Source organism: Sparus aurata, chromosome 4, assembly GCF_900880675.1.
Source record: "Sparus aurata chromosome 4, fSpaAur1.1, whole genome shotgun sequence".
Classification (NCBI taxonomy): domain Eukaryota; kingdom Metazoa; phylum Chordata; class Actinopteri; order Spariformes; family Sparidae; genus Sparus; species Sparus aurata.
Window position 1 is genome coordinate 14418594 of NC_044190.1, and position 19147 is coordinate 14437740.

The 19147-nt window shown below is 39.9% G+C and overlaps 1 protein-coding gene across 2 annotated transcripts in view; it reads right to left on the minus strand.

The window, feature by feature from the left end:
* lrrk1 (leucine-rich repeat kinase 1) overlaps positions 1–19147 on the minus strand; it is a 90868-nt gene that overhangs the window by 51686 nt on the left and 20035 nt on the right. For both annotated transcript variants that reach the window (XM_030414873.1, XM_030414874.1), the window contains 12 exons: positions 17535–17725; positions 13689–13860; positions 12107–12286; positions 9972–10108; positions 9030–9256; positions 8508–8635; positions 7047–7210; positions 6570–6707; positions 4013–4125; positions 3647–3717; positions 1954–2083; positions 165–277 (listed from right to left, as the gene is read on the minus strand). In XM_030414873.1, the coding sequence (XP_030270733.1) occupies positions 165–277; positions 1954–2083; positions 3647–3717; positions 4013–4125; positions 6570–6707; positions 7047–7210; positions 8508–8635; positions 9030–9256; positions 9972–10108; positions 12107–12286; positions 13689–13860; positions 17535–17725 (1764 nt within the window). The remainder of the gene's footprint in view (positions 1–164; positions 278–1953; positions 2084–3646; positions 3718–4012; positions 4126–6569; positions 6708–7046; positions 7211–8507; positions 8636–9029; positions 9257–9971; positions 10109–12106; positions 12287–13688; positions 13861–17534; positions 17726–19147) is intronic.

Consider the following 19147-nt stretch of genomic DNA (forward strand, 5'->3'; position numbering starts at 1 on the left):
AACCATAGTTTTCCTCTGAAGGAGGTGTTCACAATTGTATCCATCTAAAAGCCATGCTCAGATGCTCAGATGCTCATATGAACAGCCAAACACATTTTGCCAGCTGATCAAACTTGAGAGGTCCTTTTCTTTTGAGAATGTCATTAAAGATATTTAGACAGTACCTTCTTTTCTCACTTCCTGGGGAACGTTGGCAATGTTGAGGTCTTCAATGTCCAGCTGCCACAGGTTGGAGAGTTGTCCGAGCTCCGCTGGAAGGTCCCGGATCCCAGGATTACTGTTACCAGAGCAGGTGAGACAACGTGAGTCAGCAGTTCAGTTAAAGAAAAAAAGCCGTTCAGAGATACCCACCATCCAAATGTCAGTTTTGAGTAACGTAATAAGTTTGACGGTTCGGTTTGACGGATGGAACTATCCATTTTAAAGGTCCTCTCCAGACATGTTGGAAACAGTAAACTATGGATTAATTTTGTGTTTCTAATATGGTTTTTCCACAAAAAAAAAAATGGTATTATCTTGTTAAAACCCATAAAACTACATCTACTCCTTCTCCCTCATTAAATAATCCTGAATCTACCAATATGCAAATATATGTCATTTACAGAGTTTAACTACTTCATAGGATATTGTCTTCTACCACAGTGTAAATTCCATTATCGGTGTATGCGCAATGGACGCTTCAGGCTTCCACATCACACTTGTATATGCTGATTATTGGAGCAGGACTGGCCTCCAAAAAGGGCCGTCACAATGTCAGATCCTCACTACACAATTATTGTGGCCAAACAAAGTCACAGTAACAATGTTACTGTAATATCTATAGAAGATAAAGGCTATCAGTAAAATGTATGATTAAATTTGTCTTCTGTGTGTTTTGTCTCTATTTCGGCTAATACATTAAACAGAAAATACAAGCGTAGGGAGTAATTGTAAAAAAAAAAAAGTGTTCCAAAAATGAACTTCACAGCATCACTATTTCATTTTTCAGTGTAAAATTTCTTGTCTTCCAAACTAGTGAACACAGACAAACTGTACATTTTGAGCGTTGAATGTGAAAACAGCCTTCTAACATCAAACTATTCACACACATCATTCTACAAGGTGAAGCTCATTCAACTGTTGAAACAAGAATAGAAACACATATTTGACTGAAGCCAGATGGATATGTTGTGAAAGTCATTTTTTTGGCAGTAATAGGGCACTGTGAATCCATGACTTCCTAAACTATTCAATCATTCTGGGTGGTGTTTGTTTCTTGTATAAAACAGCTGCAAACAGCTGTAGCAGGAGGACAGACCTCATAACAAGCAGTGGTTCCCAGGAAGGAAGATGTTTTGGGATTGAGGGGGGCTTTGTTGTACTTAACCCTTCAAACTCCGCAATAGAATTGGTCTGCCACTGCCTACATTGTTTTATTCACATTATTCATCCAAATGCAATACAGTATATGGCAATACAGGGTTTATAAACTGTAGAAGAGCTGAAAATAAGCAGCAAATTGGCAATTCTAAATAAGAATTTTGTTCATTTCAACATGTACTTCATTAAGGCTAAAAAAGGTTACATTTAATCTGGTTCTTGTGGAACGGATAGTGCCGACATGCTGCTGCCAGCTCTGAGAGTACAGGAGTGCTGGTGGATATGGCCCCCAGTGTTGGTTACAGAGAATCTTGGCTAGTGTATGGAAAAATGATCTTTCGTCCAGAAAGTACAATGTCTTTACATCTTTATCTTGAGCACTGACAAAGACGAGAGTGCCCCCTGCAGAGAAATCCATCCGACTCTAAAGCTTCTGCAACTCTGAGACATCATCTGGCAATGAACAAAGAGCTGGAAAACCAGAGATCAAGGGATTTCTGTATGACCAGACATGCACTGCATCAATATATCATCGGTGTGACAGAGCGACGGCTATGTGCAAGTAAAGGTTGGCAGACATGCAGAGGGACTCACTTAGAGAGGTAGAGCTCAGTGAGGCTGTGCAGACCGCACACTGATTGGGGAACACACTCAAGCTGGTTGTCGTTCAAGTAAAGCACTTCCAGTGAATCCCGCAGAATCATGGAAAACTCTATGGGACACACTGCCAAGACAGAGCAATGGAGATTGTTACAAGCATGCATGCTTATATACACACACAGCAAATCACTATGTTAGGTTCAGTAGAATGTAGCAATGCCTGGAGCTGACTTGGACTCGTTTGGCTTCGTCTGTGCCAAACATTTCCAGCAAGGAAAATAAGTAATCTTCCTGAGAAGTGAATTCTTGGCAGGATGGTATCTCTTTGACACAGCATGTGAAACATTGTGTAATACGAATACATATAAAATACACTGTTACACAATAACGATGTGTTTGATCAGACAGCATTATGTCGGAGATGAACATGACCCATGTTGGATTTACAGGACCACAATCAGACCCAGCTGTGAATGTTTAGGGAAGTCAGCACAAATCATAATATGCTAAAACATCCAGTGGGGTGAAAATTATATTTGGTCGTGCAGATGTTTTTGTATGCATTTGTATGCATTTGTATTTTGTATGTAATGCATGAATGATTTAAAGCCCATCTGGTAGGTCTTCCTCCCAGGTCTGTTTATTTCCAACAAAGCTCGAAATACCAAAAGGTTAGTTTGAAGTAACAGGCTGGACACACCGGATGCATGTGTACTGTGTGGTGGCTGCGTGACCAAGCTGCTGCTCACTCGCCTGCTTGTGTTCACATAGACTGCGCTGCAGCTGCAGTGCTGCACGACGATGTCTATATGACTGTCTACAGGTTGTTTTTAGGTGGATTTTGGACAAGAGCCACGAGTATGACGCCATAGCCTAAAATCCGGATCTCTAGATGACGTGACGCAGCAGCCTTGCTTGACACGAGCGCTGTACACACATCCAGTGTGTCCAGCCTGTAAAGGGTCAGAGATGGGTCAATTCACAGGGAAGGCTAGGAACTGTTTTGCTGACAGCCACATTGAGTCTGGGTGAGGTAAGTCATAGAGCAGCTGTTCCCAATAGTTAACGAGGACCCCATCGAATGAAAATGATTAATGAGAATGAGGAAAGAACCAAATTCCCCAAAACACAATTTTTTTTTTTTTTTTTTTAAAGGATTCAACTCTTTATTCCTAGCTTTGTCAGTACAGCATGACACACATGAACACAGATACCTACAAATACTCCCAAAACACAAATTTTAACTATATGGATTCAACTCACATCACATGTTCAAAGGAAAAGGACAAACATTTGCATGTCATCAAAGGTCTATTTACACAATCAGTCAAATGAACAGAGAAAGATAAAAAAGTTATTGCAGGGAGATTCAATATTCAAGAGGATAGAGAGGTCTCACCTACATAACATGTTGTGATAAAAACTATTGCAAGGACAAGATAATGTCACAAGTTGCTACATAATACTGAGAATTTTTGAATGTATGTTAAGTGTGACAATCACAAGTTCATACCAATGAAGGGCCTAAATAATGGGAAAAACACTATGAAAGTGGGGCTGTTGTCCTGACACATCCCTAAGTTGGAAATTCCACATCATTAGTGGCAAGCAGAAACCCTGTTATCACATCTTTAAGTTTATTTGTATGTAGGGTTGAATTATTTCCATGTATGTCAATCAGATCTACCTGGATCTGGGTCCCTTCTGTGCCATGTCGTGAGGAAGGCCAGCCTCCTGGTTTTGGGCTCCTCCTCTGTCCTAAAAGAAACAATTTGAAATATAGTAACAAGTCAAATAAATGGAGTGCACTGGCAATGAAAAGGATGATCTGTGTTTTAGCTTAATATGAGGCAGTTGTCAAGAAATATTTATGAGCACGTCTTGATCTAGAAAAAAATGTATCACCAACTAGTTGACTGAATGTAGACATATTGTGATGTGCATTAAAACTGCACGTTTCTTCACACAGTACTTAACACTGTTGATGATGAATGAGTTGTTCAGTGACAGCTGACACACGGACATGATGAAGTGCGTATCTGTGTGGACCTACTTGCCCAGCTGGTTCCTGGAAAGATCGAGGGTCCTGAGCCGAGAACACTTCCACTTCTCAGGGGGTGGGAGCGTCGCAATTTGATTCCCACATAATCTTAAGGACACCAGACCCTGATGGGGGGAGGAGTGGGAGGAGGGGTGAGATAGTCTAAACCACACAATCAGCTGGATGACTTGATCATGGGTCAGATTTCTTGGAGACTGATAAGAACATAGTGACTATAGGTCACTGAGCTCAGGATTAACGTGTGGTTTCTCACATGAATCACTTCTATTACGGATATCATCTAGTTTCATTATTTCAATTAATAGTATTTGTTCTGAAATGATAATAATAATAATAATAATAATAATAATAATACACCATTTAATCACCGAATACTTTTTTGTACCAAAGTATTGGTCAGAACAATCCCAGTGGCTTTGCTATGGCTGGCTACGCAAATAAAATATATGTACATATTATCAATTAACAGCAGGGGTGGGACATATTGATACCACATAATATATTGCAGTCTTCCTCTTGTGATATGATTATCGACACACTGGCACCAAATATCAATATTATTGTGAAATTTCACAGCTGCTCTAATCAGATTCCCCTGAGAATTTGCCTCACCAAAATCATGACTTCCTTCCTTGTGGTATGAGGAGAAGAACTGTGTGAGCCATAGTGTCGTTCCTTCAAACATTTTAACTCCAGAACTGTTCTGCTGACTGGCAGTTCAAGTCTTCATTTTTACACTGGAAAGACGACCGCTGTTTACGATGAAAGTTGCTGTTTCATCTCAGCTCATGTCAAATTCTGATAGTCTGACCCCACAATGCAGTGACAAATACATAGTTCCTGTACTTTGCCTTTCTCAGGGGTATTTTGTTTTCATTAATTTGACATATTTTCAGTCTATCATTAGGCGATTGTCTTGCAATGTTTCGATTATCGCAGAATCGCTTGTGGGCAACATGTCATGAATCGTGTCTTCTTTATATAGTTTATAGAGGACTGATAGTGGAGCATGGAGCACTACAGCCAACCACAAGGACACAAGAGTAGCTTCCTAAATAATCTTGTGCTACTGAATGACAAAACTACAAATAGGTGACTTGGCCACATGCAAGAACATGTTTGTGCTACCGAATACAAAATCTTTTGTTTTGTGAGGTTTGTTTGTACAAGATTTAAAAGGCAGATTCAGCAAACTCTCTAACAGACGTAATGAGAAACATTGGGAATCTGGCGTGACAGTGTGACCTGTATTGACCTTTGAAGATGAATGTGCTATCCTAGTCGGAAAAAAGGGAACATTAGGAAATAGGGATGATATCATGTGAAACAAGCACACACACATAGCCACATAGAGATGCCAAGTCTCTCCAAAAAGGCAAATACAGGAAATCTAACCACACACCAACCTGCATCCTGACGCACGAAACTGCTTGTTTCAACTTGATGAAAGAAACTGTGACAACTGCAACACCCTTGTGAAACCTGTTACATACGCCAACATGTTCTGCTACACCTGTGGGTGAGTTTCATTCAGAAAAAGAGGAAGCTCACGCCATATGCCATGTTGTCTGGCTGACTGGAAATCACCTGACAAACCCATAATACGTCTGCCACTGTCGGTAGTGGCGTTAGGCAAATACTACTAATACTGTCAACGCTGTACCGTCAGAGGAGTGCTGTACTGTGAATGACAGAAATAGAAGAATGGTCTGACATTATATATTGCTGAAAAAGGGAGATGAGGATGTGACAGTCACGCATGTGGGAGGCAGAATACATTCTATCACAGGTCACATGCTTTCCTGGACATCAACTTTTTGAAAGCTGTCAGCCATGATGTTCATCTAACTAATGACCAGAATATATATTGTATTAAATTTAAGCTTGCTTTATTATTTGATTATAATTCAGATTGTAACTATTAATCAAAACAAACATTTTCTTCTGTACATGACGTGGCTTTTACTTTTCATTCCACATGCCATTATGAGAAACTCGCGAATGAGACCTCTTAAATGAACGAATGAGTCAGTTCTCTGAAATCACACATATGAGCCACTTCAGAACAAATCTATGCTTCCTGTACAAGGCTAACTGTTGGACATTTTATTCTTTCTGCTTTCTCCTTTTAGGTTTGGTTTTGCACCTCTCTGCTTGCGCTGCTACATTGGCACACTGCTCATGTCCAATAGACTTATTTGGTTTGCGATTCTACTGAAGAGCTCTGCAATCCAATCCCAAAATGGTTCCGTCATTAGTGTTGGCAGAGTGAGATAAATATTTTACATCTAACTTGTAAACTAACTCCTGGTGCCTCTGAGCTGCACAACAAGAATGTAAATCAATGAGCCAAACATGGAGCCGACCACAACACAGCAGTGCCATCTGGTGGCTTCTTAATACATCACACATGGGAGTCTGACTACTGTGTTTGTTTGAATTAATATGTATTTATTTCTGTTTAATCCATAGACTTTTGGTTATTTATTGCATTTCAGTGTGGTGCTGACACAGGTGTAGAATAACAGATCCAGGTGATGGCTCCTACCTCCAGTTCAAAGATATATGAGGGCAGCTCCTTCAGGCTGTTGTCAGCGAAGTCCACTTCCTGCAGCTGGGTCCTCCAGAAGATGGAGATAGTGTTCGGAAGACTCTCAATGAGATTGAAAGAGGCTTTGCATTGTTTCTGTACAGGGAGAGAAAGAAGAATATATACTTGCGGACGTACACATTTTGATCAGCTGCAATGTGATGAATGTCAATTTCAGCTGTTAGGTTGTGATTTTGAATATTGCACAGTAAAATATAGTAATATACATCTATATCAACATATGGTAATAGGGTAAATAGGGTAAAATATTAAAAAATTATACTGAAATAGGTCATCAAACAAACTTTATACAGTAATATCCAGAGAACATGGGCAACAGCAACTGGAATATGCTAATTTGATTAAAAGAAAAATTCTGTGAAATCAGTAGATAAAACAAACAGGAAGTGGATGATGATCTATCTGGTTTCTTACCAGCGGACAGGCCCAGGGGTCAGGGAAGACACTCAGTTTGTTCCTGCACACATTGAAGAATCTTAAGGATTTCAAACAGTGCACGACTGCTGCGGACAGACTGATCAGACAGTTATCAGACACATCCAGCTCCTCCAGCTTGCGCAGACCGATCCAGTTTGTAGCTGACAGAGTGGAGTGGGACGAGAAGAACACAACCGCAGTGCAATTCAGACCTGGCTGATTCTTGAGACTCAGGCAAAAACATGTCCCGCAAAGAAAAGTGCTTATTCTGTTGAAAGTGAAAACCATTTCCTTGTTTAAACCATGACGGTTGATCATCTGTGGGTCCCTTGTACAAGTATAACAGTTTTACATGTTTGTTTATAATTTCATAATGTATATGATTACATGTCAGCCGAGTATGATTTATTTGCAATGAAATAAAACACTGCATAAGCTTATCAAAAACAATGCCACATCAAATGCGTAATGAAAGCTAAAAGCAGTCCAATGAAATATTAGAGTGAGTGACCTGTTCTTTGGGCCAGGCAGTGTATATATATATATTTTTGACCTTGCAGATTTGGTCACATTTTCAAAAGAACTATAATAAATTGAATATTGAACCAAACTTCATGAATGTTTTTCGTGACAGAATAGTGTGTTCCTCCCATTCCACCACAGAAAAATGAGAGATGTAGAAATCATTGGAACTCTCTGCAGCCTACAAATCAAATCCTTACCTGTTCCCTTCAGCAGGGTTTGTGGCTTAATCCAAAACTCTGTATAGATAAGAAACCCTTCTACTGGAAAGTGTGTGCCAGAAAATGCATGATGTCCAATTCAGTGTAGCGGCAGCCCATGAGGAGTTGACATACAGGGTGGTAAATCGACTAGACCTCTACCACACTAAATGGGGGATCTTATCACAGGACCATGACAACTTCCGGAGTAGAGTGACTCACTGTGAGCTGGTGATGTTGGTTCAGTGTTGGCATTTAAAAAAAAAAATAGTACAATAGACAACTAAGCTCTCCAGTACAGTGTATTTGTGTATTATTATTCTACTTATTTCACATATATTTTGAGGGCTGTCTATCCTTTTTTCTTCTGTTTTTGTTGATTTATGTGGTCTGTTCATCATTGTTTGTTTTTTTATTTTCTGCCAGTTACTTTGTTCTGTAAACATAAAAACAATAAAAAAATATTTTGGTCACAAAAAAAATTATCATTTGAACTCAAGACTGTCATGATATACTGAACATGCGCTTAACCAGGACTGTATGTCCAGTGCGCTTAAAAACTGCCAGCAAAACTACTGCTGATGCAAAGCTTTCTTCACTGATGCAACCCTTTCCAAATGACCTTGATAGGCAAATGACTGCAATTTAGTTTCTATATTATTTATCTCTATATAAAATCCATATTCAAATTTAGTTTCAAAATACATAGCTAGATATATGCTGAGTTGGGACGTACTGGTAGGGATGTCAAACAGGATTGTGAGTTGGTTCTTGGCAGCAGAAAGTCTCTGGATGTGGGTCAGATGGAGAAGTCCAAGTGGCAAACTGGAAAACTGGTTGCTGGAGAGGTTGACCTGCCGTAAACTGAAGCACAAGACAGAGAGAGGCTCAGAGGGGGAAAGCTGACCGTTTCTTTCACACACAGATCCACCAGATTAATTTCAGGCATCAGACTTTCACTTAATTTCAGTGCAAAGTACTTAACCACTTTTTACCACCGTGAACTTTTATGGAAGCTGCCTGTTCCTCCTCATTGTGCTTACCAGTAAACTATGTCGCAGAGACATCTCTGTAATGGATACCCAGCTGAATTTGATACTGATTCATGTCACAATGTGGACAGAAAATGTGTATTTCCTATGCACTTCCTTAACTGGAGGACATCCATCACATCCAAGATGGAGGACACGGATTTGCTGCTGGTGTCCTGGTGTGAAAATATATTTTTCTCAACTGCATCTAGCCTGGATGTCTTTACCTTGAGCAGATGACCTCCTGGGAGGTATGAGCAGCTGACAGCTCTTTCAGGAGGTTATTAGACAGATCCAGAGTTTGCAGGCGGATGAGACCCCAGGGCACCACAGAGGGCAGGGCGGCCAGGCTGTTGGAAGACAGATCCAAGTGTGTGATACGTGATGAGACATCCATGAACCAGTCAAGCTCCAACCACGGCAGCTGCAGACCACTCCAACACACACTGACAGCCTACACACACACACACACACACACACACACACACACACGCACACAAAGCACAAAGACACAATTGATTAATCACATTTATTTTTGATAACATGAAGCAAGCGTATATTCCATTTTCTTGTGTTTCCTTTTACTTAATTGTAATTTTTGTATTACTGTATTTACTGAAATATTTTATTCATGAGCATACATTATTTGAAGTTTAACACAAAGTTGGATTTAGTTTTTAAAAGTCAGAAATGTTATAATCCAGTCTAGTCGAGATGAATTGAAAACAAGAAGACTTTTTTAAAAGACACAGATTTTTGTTTTTCAACATTATGTCATGCATTTTATTTTGATAGGTTTCCAGTTTACCATCAAACAAGGACGCGTGTGCTGCTGAAATGTCATCATCACCATACCATGATAGCTTATATAAGGGCATTTTCAGTTATTTGATATACATTATAAACCTTTATATATAAACTCCTTGTGTTTTTTTGTTTTTGTTTTTTATTTTTACTCTGCCTTGTTTTCTACTGCCTACGTGGGCCTGCATCTTTATAAAGATGCTGTTTAGATACCCATCTATTAGATCTATACCTGCAGAGCCAGGTCACAATTCATTGTTGTGGTCAAAAGCTAAACAGGAAGAAGAAACAATGTTAAATATACACCCTAACAATGGCACTCCCCCACATTTCTTGTTTCAGAAACACATTTCCAGAACACAAACCTCTTCTCCCTGTGCGGTGGAGGTTTCCTGTAGTTTGAGTCTGAGGAGGTGTTTGCTGAAAGCTGGATGGTCCATCAGAGTGTAAGAGGAGAATCCTGCTCCATTCTGCAGCAGGAACTGAGCTATCTCCTCATTACCTGCAACACAGAGCACACTACTCACTCTACTACTCCACCGCTTACTTTGTTCACTGTACCAGCATCGGACAGGTTTCACTCAGTAGCTCACCAGCACTTCTGCAAATACATGGCTTTATAATGCTCTAATTTGTGCTTCTGTCAGAAAGAGATACAAGAATATTTGAACTAAAAAGAATATTTTCAATGTGTTGTAGACAACCATAGTCCTGATGGCATTCTGATTTAGTGATTGGATAAACTGATTAGCCATGATGTGATGCTCAAAATGAACCTGCTGGAGTTTTTTTTGTCCAGTCCAATAAACTCTATTCCAACAAGACAACTACACCCTTTACAGTTCTGACAAAAAGAGAGAAAGGAAGCATTATTTGTAAAATTCTCCTATGCACAGAAATTACTGAAAAAAAATAAATAAAATAAAAACATGAAGCTGTAGAAAGCTTGAAGTTGCATACAGAAGTCTGTCTGTTCATCAACAGCATTCAGTTTTGTACCACAGCAGTCTCAGTCAAGACTACAGTTTGAAATTCAACTACTACTCCAATAATATGAGCATGAGCTCACTACAGTTTGACAGCAGCCATACAAGGAAATTAGACCATGGAACTGGGCAAAGTACAATGGTTGTTTGTCTTGGCCAGATATTTTGGTATTGTAAGGTGAGCCCTACTGGCTAGCTGAAGTGGTGGCATGGAGGGAGAGATGCTTCATGAGATGAAAGAGACATGTACATGTTAGTGTTAGGAGCAATGGGAAAATTAAGGTGTCTGTAGTTTAGCCCAATGATTTGGACTGCTTACTAAATGTGTCAACGTTTGCAGCAGTGGTGTGCTGTGAGACACAGATCATGGAAGTAATTAAGGTACTCTAAAATCATCAACCCCACATTTGTGTACTCCTCAGTACAGGTCAAGTCCATCATGAATTTATTTCCATAAATCTGCTTTGAAATCGCAGAGAAACAACACTCTTAATATCCAGTCTTTAATTTGTAAATCAGAAGGTCTCAGAGCACAGAGAGGGACTCTCCACACTGCCCTGTGGGTCAGGCGGAGAGAAAAAGTCGCAGATCGCATTAAAAGTCCACAGTGCCTGAGGCATATTGGACCACGCCTGGGGGCTAGCTGTTAAAACTAAAACTGTCATCATAAACACGGTGTTATTTATGTAGAAGACCCAGCTCAGCACTGTTACGTTCCACAACAAATTCATCTCAGGTACAATCAAACAAACCGATTACTGCTCATTGGACAGCCATAAAACATTAATGATGTGATCCACACTGCAGAGTTCGCCCACTTCAAAGGAAGGACAGCTTTTAACACCTCAAACTAGTTTACAATAGGGGCCTGGTGGAATGACCTGGAGCCAAAAAGACAGAGGACACCCACAGGACGGAGATAGGATCTGTTCTACGGTGTAGCGGAATCTTCCTGATGTTGCACTCATTTTAGGGGCACTCCCCCAAGAGGAAAACTGAAATTGAATCAATAATTTATATTGTCAGTCAAATATCTAAAACTTCTCGATTAAATAATGTCTGTCGATAAATCGTGTCTGTCCTTTCATCGTCTGAAACGGTAAATTCTAGAATGAATATAACATGGAGTTTTGCATGCTGAAAAATGACCCATTAAAGTATCAACAAGTTATATGTGAACTAGGTGTGAATAGGAGAGGATGAAACAAAGAAATAAAACATTTATATGAGTGAATTCCTTTGTTAGGTAAAGAGTCGTGAAGAATGTTAACGTCATGCAGGAAACTGTTTAAACGAGAGTAAGAGTATATTGTTCATAACTATATGACTCAACAATATCAGGATTCTACATCACTTCATCAAGAATCTGAACACAGAACAGCACCTTTGCAAAAAACACAAAAAAATGGAAAGGAGACAAAAACACTAAAGATCGATGAGCTACCGTAATTTGACGTCTCCCACATAAAAAAGTATTGATGGAGTCTGGAGTGTATTCATGTGTGTCTCCCTACCTGCTCTTGCAGCAGCATAGAGAGGCAGTCCATTGATGACTGCAAACTCATTGCTATGGATGGCACAGTCCTTGGCATCTGCATCATAGCTTTGGACCAACAGCTGGACCATGTCCAGGTGACCCTGCTCACAAGATGTGGCCAGCATCCAGTTCAGCAAGTCTCTCCTCAGACAAGGACCTGAGAGGGAAGCAGAGAGCCAACACCAGTCAGAGGAGATCAGGTCCAAGACTTTCCTGACGTCATTAACGACCACACAGACTGGACCATGAAAATTCTTTTAGTCCACTAAATAATCTGGCAGAGGTTCAAACAGGGAGAGAAATCAGAATCAGAATACTTTATTGATTCTGCTTAGGGTTAAGCTACCCTAACCCTGATGAAAAGTTTGAGGAACTGACTTTGAAATGAGACGTCATGGCTCAAAGATCTTTTTCTTAATGACGGTTATAGTGTAAATGAGAGGGTCAAACAAGATAAAGGGGTCCTCTGTTTGTATTCTCTCTAAATTAAGTATCTATAGTGCCTATAAAAAGTATTCACCCCCTTAACTGCCCCCCCCCCTTAAACTGCTTTTATAAATGGAACACTGGTCAATATACAAAAACTACACAAGAGATAAATTTACAGAAAAAAAAACTCTTTAATGTTGAAGTGAAAACAGATTTCTACAAAGTTATTTCAGTTAATTAAAAATATGAAAATGATTATCATGACATTGTCATTATACATGTCATAATTATGGCCTGATAACTGATCAGCACTAATAGTGAATTACAGATATTGCACATGTATGTACTAACAGCCTACGAGTATGTACACAATATGTATATCTTAGTCATTGCACATTTACATGACCATTGGACAAGTATGTGCACACATATTCCTTCTAGTGAATAAAACATTTCTGTTCTGTTCTCCTTTGTCTTATTAATCGAGTGATTTAGGTATATTCTCATTTTATTCAATTAAATCTCCTCCCTCATCCAGCTACTTTTTGTTGACACACTATCCGTTCCCTTGTCCTGCTATGTAAATCGAATTTCTCCTACGGGGTATCAATAAAGGTACATCTTATTTCATGACATCTACGTAATTATTATGTCATAATGATAAAAAATAAACTTTTTTCCCCAGCACTCTGCCAGAGATATCTCCATGAAAAAATATAAATGGACACGAGGTCCAAGCATGGACCCAAATGTAAGTAGGTTTTATGCTCAGGTCAACTCCAGGCACAGATAACCCTCATGACATCATTACAACATCATCAGGGTTATTCTTAGACTTGACACAGCACCTTACCAGCAACAGGAGACATTACACAATTTTTTTTTACCGCATCAATATCGCTATCCATAACTAGCTAACTCACTTGCCCCTTCTATAATTAATGTAAGGTGTTAAAACATCAACTCTGACAGTAGCAACACCATAAATATGTCATTAAATAAACTGTCATTGTGTCACAGTTACAGGACATGAACTGGCCTTTGATTTAAAATAAATCCAAGTTATTACCAAAATTAAAGCCAGCCCTGTTCAATATATTGTCATTGTTGAGCTGTTTCCTGTCTCCTACCAGGTATGGAATCCAGCAGCTCTTTGACAAGACTGGTGTGGCCGTAGTAAGCCGCCAGGATGGCTGGGTTGGTGTTGGATGGCTCCTGGGGCACAGTGATACGAGCTTCTTTTAGGAGATAACACACACTCTGCAGATCACCATTCTGAATGGCCACACACAGGAGACGGACCTATAACAACACACACACACACCATGAGAAAGTCACTACTGGTGAGAGGTAAGAGTATGCACCATTACTGAGGGAAGTTGATTTTGATGCAGGTCGTGTAATACTGAGTCTGTCAGTGTTCGGTCTTTTTCCCACATCGCACAGTTGCAAAGCAGTCTTTGCGAATACAGCAATAAACTATAAAGGAAAACAAATATTTGGAAAATTGCTCAGTAAATGTGTGTTCAGACGAGCAGAAGAAAGGGTGTAATAGTTTTAAAGTTGTGTAATTTGCTATTTAATCTTTAAATTATCCATTCTTATACTGACAGTCCGATGCATTTGCTGGTCTGCTTTATTCAAGGCGGGCTGAACTATATCACTATATATAACTAATCACTATAGCGAGTTCTGTTCAATGTTCAACTCCAACCTTCTCACACTCAGCACAGCAACACACACACACACACACACACACACACACACACACACACACACACACACACAGAGAGACTCCTCACACACAAGGAGGAGGAGGGACTGACCAGCAGCAAATATTAACACAATAATGACTCAGGGTCATAGCAGTCTGTATCCAGCTTTTCGATCACTGTTAAATATGATGTCAGACTGTGTTTATGTCTTGGATGTTAGTCTATGTCTGTTTGCATAATGTTAAAGATTTCGCATTACTGAGAGCTTACTAATATAATATAAGTGTGTTTTGCTTTTCCACCAAATCAGTAGTTTGGAAGTTTTGATTGATTTATGTGTTTTAGTCACTTATTTCACTTATTGTTGTTTAGCTCCCTCTGCTGGGGGGTTTGTATGACAGTCATTTAGATCACCTGGTCTGTGTCTTTAGCTGATCATAAGCTGCTTAGCCGATCTTCGATGGGTGGGAATAAGATGCAAGGAAACCATTGAAGGAGAGAGGACCAAGGAAATATGTTTAAAGAGAAATTTGATTTCCTTTCCTCTGCAGCGTCACTTGAAGCAATATCTGTTTCTGATGACAGCCGCAGTTGATCACAGCTGGATCAGGTGTCAGTAAGCTTTAACGGCTGTAGAGACGTCAGATGAATTTATGACAAAATGCCATTATCTTTATTCTTTAAATTTTAACACAGAACTAAAAGTTGTCCAGAGATTTAAATAATCAATAAAGTTAGACTGATGGGATGAGCCTTAGCAGAGCTGTGCGCTCAGCTTTGCTAACACTGGAAGAGTGTTTCTACAGTTTAAAGTGTAATCAGTTTTGACATTTATGTGATTAAAGTTATAGGGAATACATTTTAGGCCTACAATTGTAAATTACATTCTGATGATGTTGATTCACAGATGGCCTAAAATAAAGATAAGATTTATTTTTTGCACTAAGGACTCAGGACTAAGGACATAATTTCAACTGCTGTCTGTGCCCTACATTATAACCAATCCCGTCCTTTCAGTTTAAACATCTTTAAAGCAGTCAGCAAACAGTTTTGAATATTCATCAAAAGACATGATGAGGACTTCATAACTTTGAGATTGCCTCAAGAACGGACGTAGCCTAAACATCATGGTGCCTTCCGGGTCATTAAAAAAGACCTACGGCAAAATCTGAAATGAAAAAAAGCACAAAATCGCTGTTCGTAATTCCCAATTTCCATTCATCAGCACAGCACCCACAATCAGTTAATGAGTCCTTCACCATTTTCAGTTTCAAATTTTGAAGCGAAACTAGGTGTTTTCTGTTTCCTGAAATCGAATAGCCGCAAAGTACACGGACCCAGACAGACATCATCCTGATGTCTGGTTGTTTTAAGGTATTGTTGTTTTACCCTACTTCCAGTTACCACATTAAAGAGAGTCAACTTGACACTTTGCTGCCTGCATGGCAATTGGAGATGGAGCTTATCTGTCAATGTATTCATATAAATAAAGAAGCTTTTTTGTAGGACGATATTTCTTGACAATCTTATAAATACATTTAAAAGTTGAAATAGCCCTAAGTGTGAAAACCTAATATTTTTTGTTGAAAGATGCTGAGCCTTTAAGCAGCATGTTAATCATGTGCGACTGGTTTTTCAGGTTGAACAGAGGTAAGGTTTCATGCCTCTTTCATTTCCTACTTCAGGTTGGCATTTCTGTATCAGATGAATGAAACTTCCTTATCATCATGAACCAGATTACTAAAGCATCATGTTGTTAGATTTTCTGTTTTCTCAAAACCATTTGAGACAAACAAGAACTGTGTCAAGTGCATGTTATGTAACATGGATGATTAGGGGGAAACCTGTTTAAGAAATAAGCCCTAAAAGAGGATTCTGTTGAAAATGGGAAATCATAAGAAAGCAATCGTACTGAAACAGCTGACATGAGGGACCACCTGAAGACAAGGGCGGGAATTAAGAATTGGTTGTTTACTGAAATCTGATATTCCTGCAGCACTGCCTGGAAAGTAGGGCTGGGCCGGTGATTGATGCCATCGACTATCGCCAGTGACAGTCATGGACAACAGAGCCCTGGACCGCCCTGACATCCTTAATTTGAAAAGGCCCTCCACCAGAGATGACGAAAAAGTGGTATGTCCCCTTAGAGTAACAAGTACAGCAAGAGGTGTTGGTGTTGTGACATGTGGGAGAAAAGAATGGAAATAAACTGTTGCTGCTGGTCAATGCACTGACACTCGGACACAATAGTGACAGCTATGTTCCTTTTCTCTTGCCTGCTGTAAGTGTGTTTTGTTTAATCGTGCCATTCGTATTTGTGCTATTCTTATATTAGCTTCCTTAATAACGCTAGCCAGCTTACATTTATTTCAAGCTTCAGAGGCTGATCACAGCTCAGTTAAGGTAACGTGGTGCAGAGACAAGGATTAAAAAGGTGTATGTTGGACACTCACCAGGCATGGACGCGAGAGCTGCCAGGTGACAAGAGCCTGAAGGCTGGAGGTTGCTCCACATGTCCAGCTTAGCCAACTTAGCTTAGTTCAGTCTCGTGTGCATAAAACAATATCGGCAAACTAGCCAAGGAAGCTAAGCTAAGAAAACGGTGTAAAAATGGCACAATTGAGAGAAACAGCAGCCCGCAGGAAAAGAAACATCGCTGCCACAAATTTCAAACGAGTGTCCTGGAATTGCCTGTTTCAACAGGACATGGAGACATACTTACTACAACATACTTCTCTTCATTTCCTCTCTCCACATATCACAAACCACAACTCTTGCCACTCTTGATGGCATCATCCATCAGCCCAACACTGAGGCAACACTTAATCTTTTTATCCTATTAGATATTTGGGTAACAATTTCAAAATCAGCATATGAATTACTGGGCTATGGCCAAAAACGGGTTTTGGGGATCTAAACTGTCCTGAGAGAAAGATTAACATCAAGACCTTGAGTTTACTCATTTTCTTTAAAAGAAAGAAAACTTGTTTTTTTTCTGCTCTCCTGCATGTTGATTAATTGGAGACCCCTTGATTTTATCTTGTAAACCCTGATGGGGGTCCTGATCCTGGTCTTTGGCTCCAATATCACCATTTCTATGTATTCGTGACGTACCCTTAAGTTTTTATTAGCCAAAGCTGACATCAACACTACATTTAAATATTTTAATAATATTGATATGATAACACATCATGATACAGCCTACCAGCAGGGCAGTTGATACTGTGACTGGCATGTACTGTATACATCAGGGGTACTCACACCATCGATGCGGGGCGAACCTGCGCTGCACTCTATGCAGCAGGCTTGTTTGATCAGCTCCCTGGCAGCCTCGTCCTGTTTCTCTTCATACGCTGCGTTGATGTTCTCCAGGGTGGGAGAAGGACCCAGTGCAGAGCCGGCTCCCGGACCCTCCACCGACGATGCCTTCGCTCCCATGTCCTCCCCACTGCCTGACAGCACATAGGACACACAGAGGGAAAACAGTGGCTAATGTCAGGCATGGGAACGGGTAGGAGGCTTTTGGCAGCATGCTGCAGGTTGAACTGCAGTCTTGTTAGCAGCACATGCCCAGATCTAGGTCACCCTATCAAAGAAATCCTCTCATAGCATGAACTACAGTACAGCTGAGCAGATTAGCGCACGGAGTGAATGAGTAATAGCCTCATGAAGCAGGTGAAGCAGTTGACACCTAACTCAAATCACACACTGACTCAGTATTCAAAGGCAAATACAGAAGCATATATATATATATATATATATGTGTAGGACTGAAAATGCCCATTATTTAGCTCAGATTTTGTAGCCTTTCCAGCATGATGTGTGCTGAACGATTTCATTTCCTGAGGACTCACTTATAAAATAGAAATAGTACATCAATACAACAAGCAAGTGAAATACTTGCTTGTTGTATTGTTGTACTATTTCATTTGAACAATAAGCAAGTGAAATACTTGCTTGTTGTATTGTTGTACTATTTCATTTGAACAATATGGGTCAACAGGATCTAAACTAAACTTTACATAAATGAAAATAAAGTCAGTCCTTTTCCTTTCCAGTTCCTCCAACAATAGATGTCTCTGCAAAATAAAAGGACTGAGGACAGTGGTATGACAGCTCAGACATCCACATTAGGGGCTGCACAAACACCAATCTGATAAAGTTCTTTGATTCCATCAGCTATTGGCTGCTTGAAAAAAGAATTTGCCCTCTCAACCAGCTGTAAATGAGACAGTGACTGTACCCTGGATTCTGGCTTGTCCTTGTCGCTGCCCACAGATGTTTTGGTGTAATGTTTTGAGTGTTAACCTGTGTACCTTCCCCCCTGCCAAGGAGCTCATGTTTTTGCCCCCGTGTACATTTGGTTGGTTGGTTGCTTTTTTCAACAGGATTACAAAAAAACTACTGACTGGGTTTCCCCTTAATTTGGATTAAAAAAGTTAGGTCTCAGCTCAGAAATGACTCCATTAACTTTTGGTCTCAGTCAACCAGGTCATGGTAATTCGAAGTGCTGTATCGTAGGCTGGACCTGTTTCAGTTTCTTGAAGATGTTTCGCCTCTCAGCCAAGAAACTTCCTCAGTTTTAACTAACTGGAGAGGAGTTGGAGGCTTTTAAACCCTGTGTGGGTATGTCCTAAAGCTTTAAATCCTACAATAAAGCGCCACAATTTAACAATTAGAGTGATACAGAGCTATCGAGTTTGATATTGGATTGGGCTTGATTGAATTCAAAAGGACTGCTGGCAGAGCTATGCATTCTACTGAGTGCCATTCCAGTTTTAACTTCACTTTTTATACTGGTACTTATTGTTAATTGTTACTGATTGCTCCATCCATCATCTGTAACCTCCAATTCCAGATTTCCACTGGTTGCA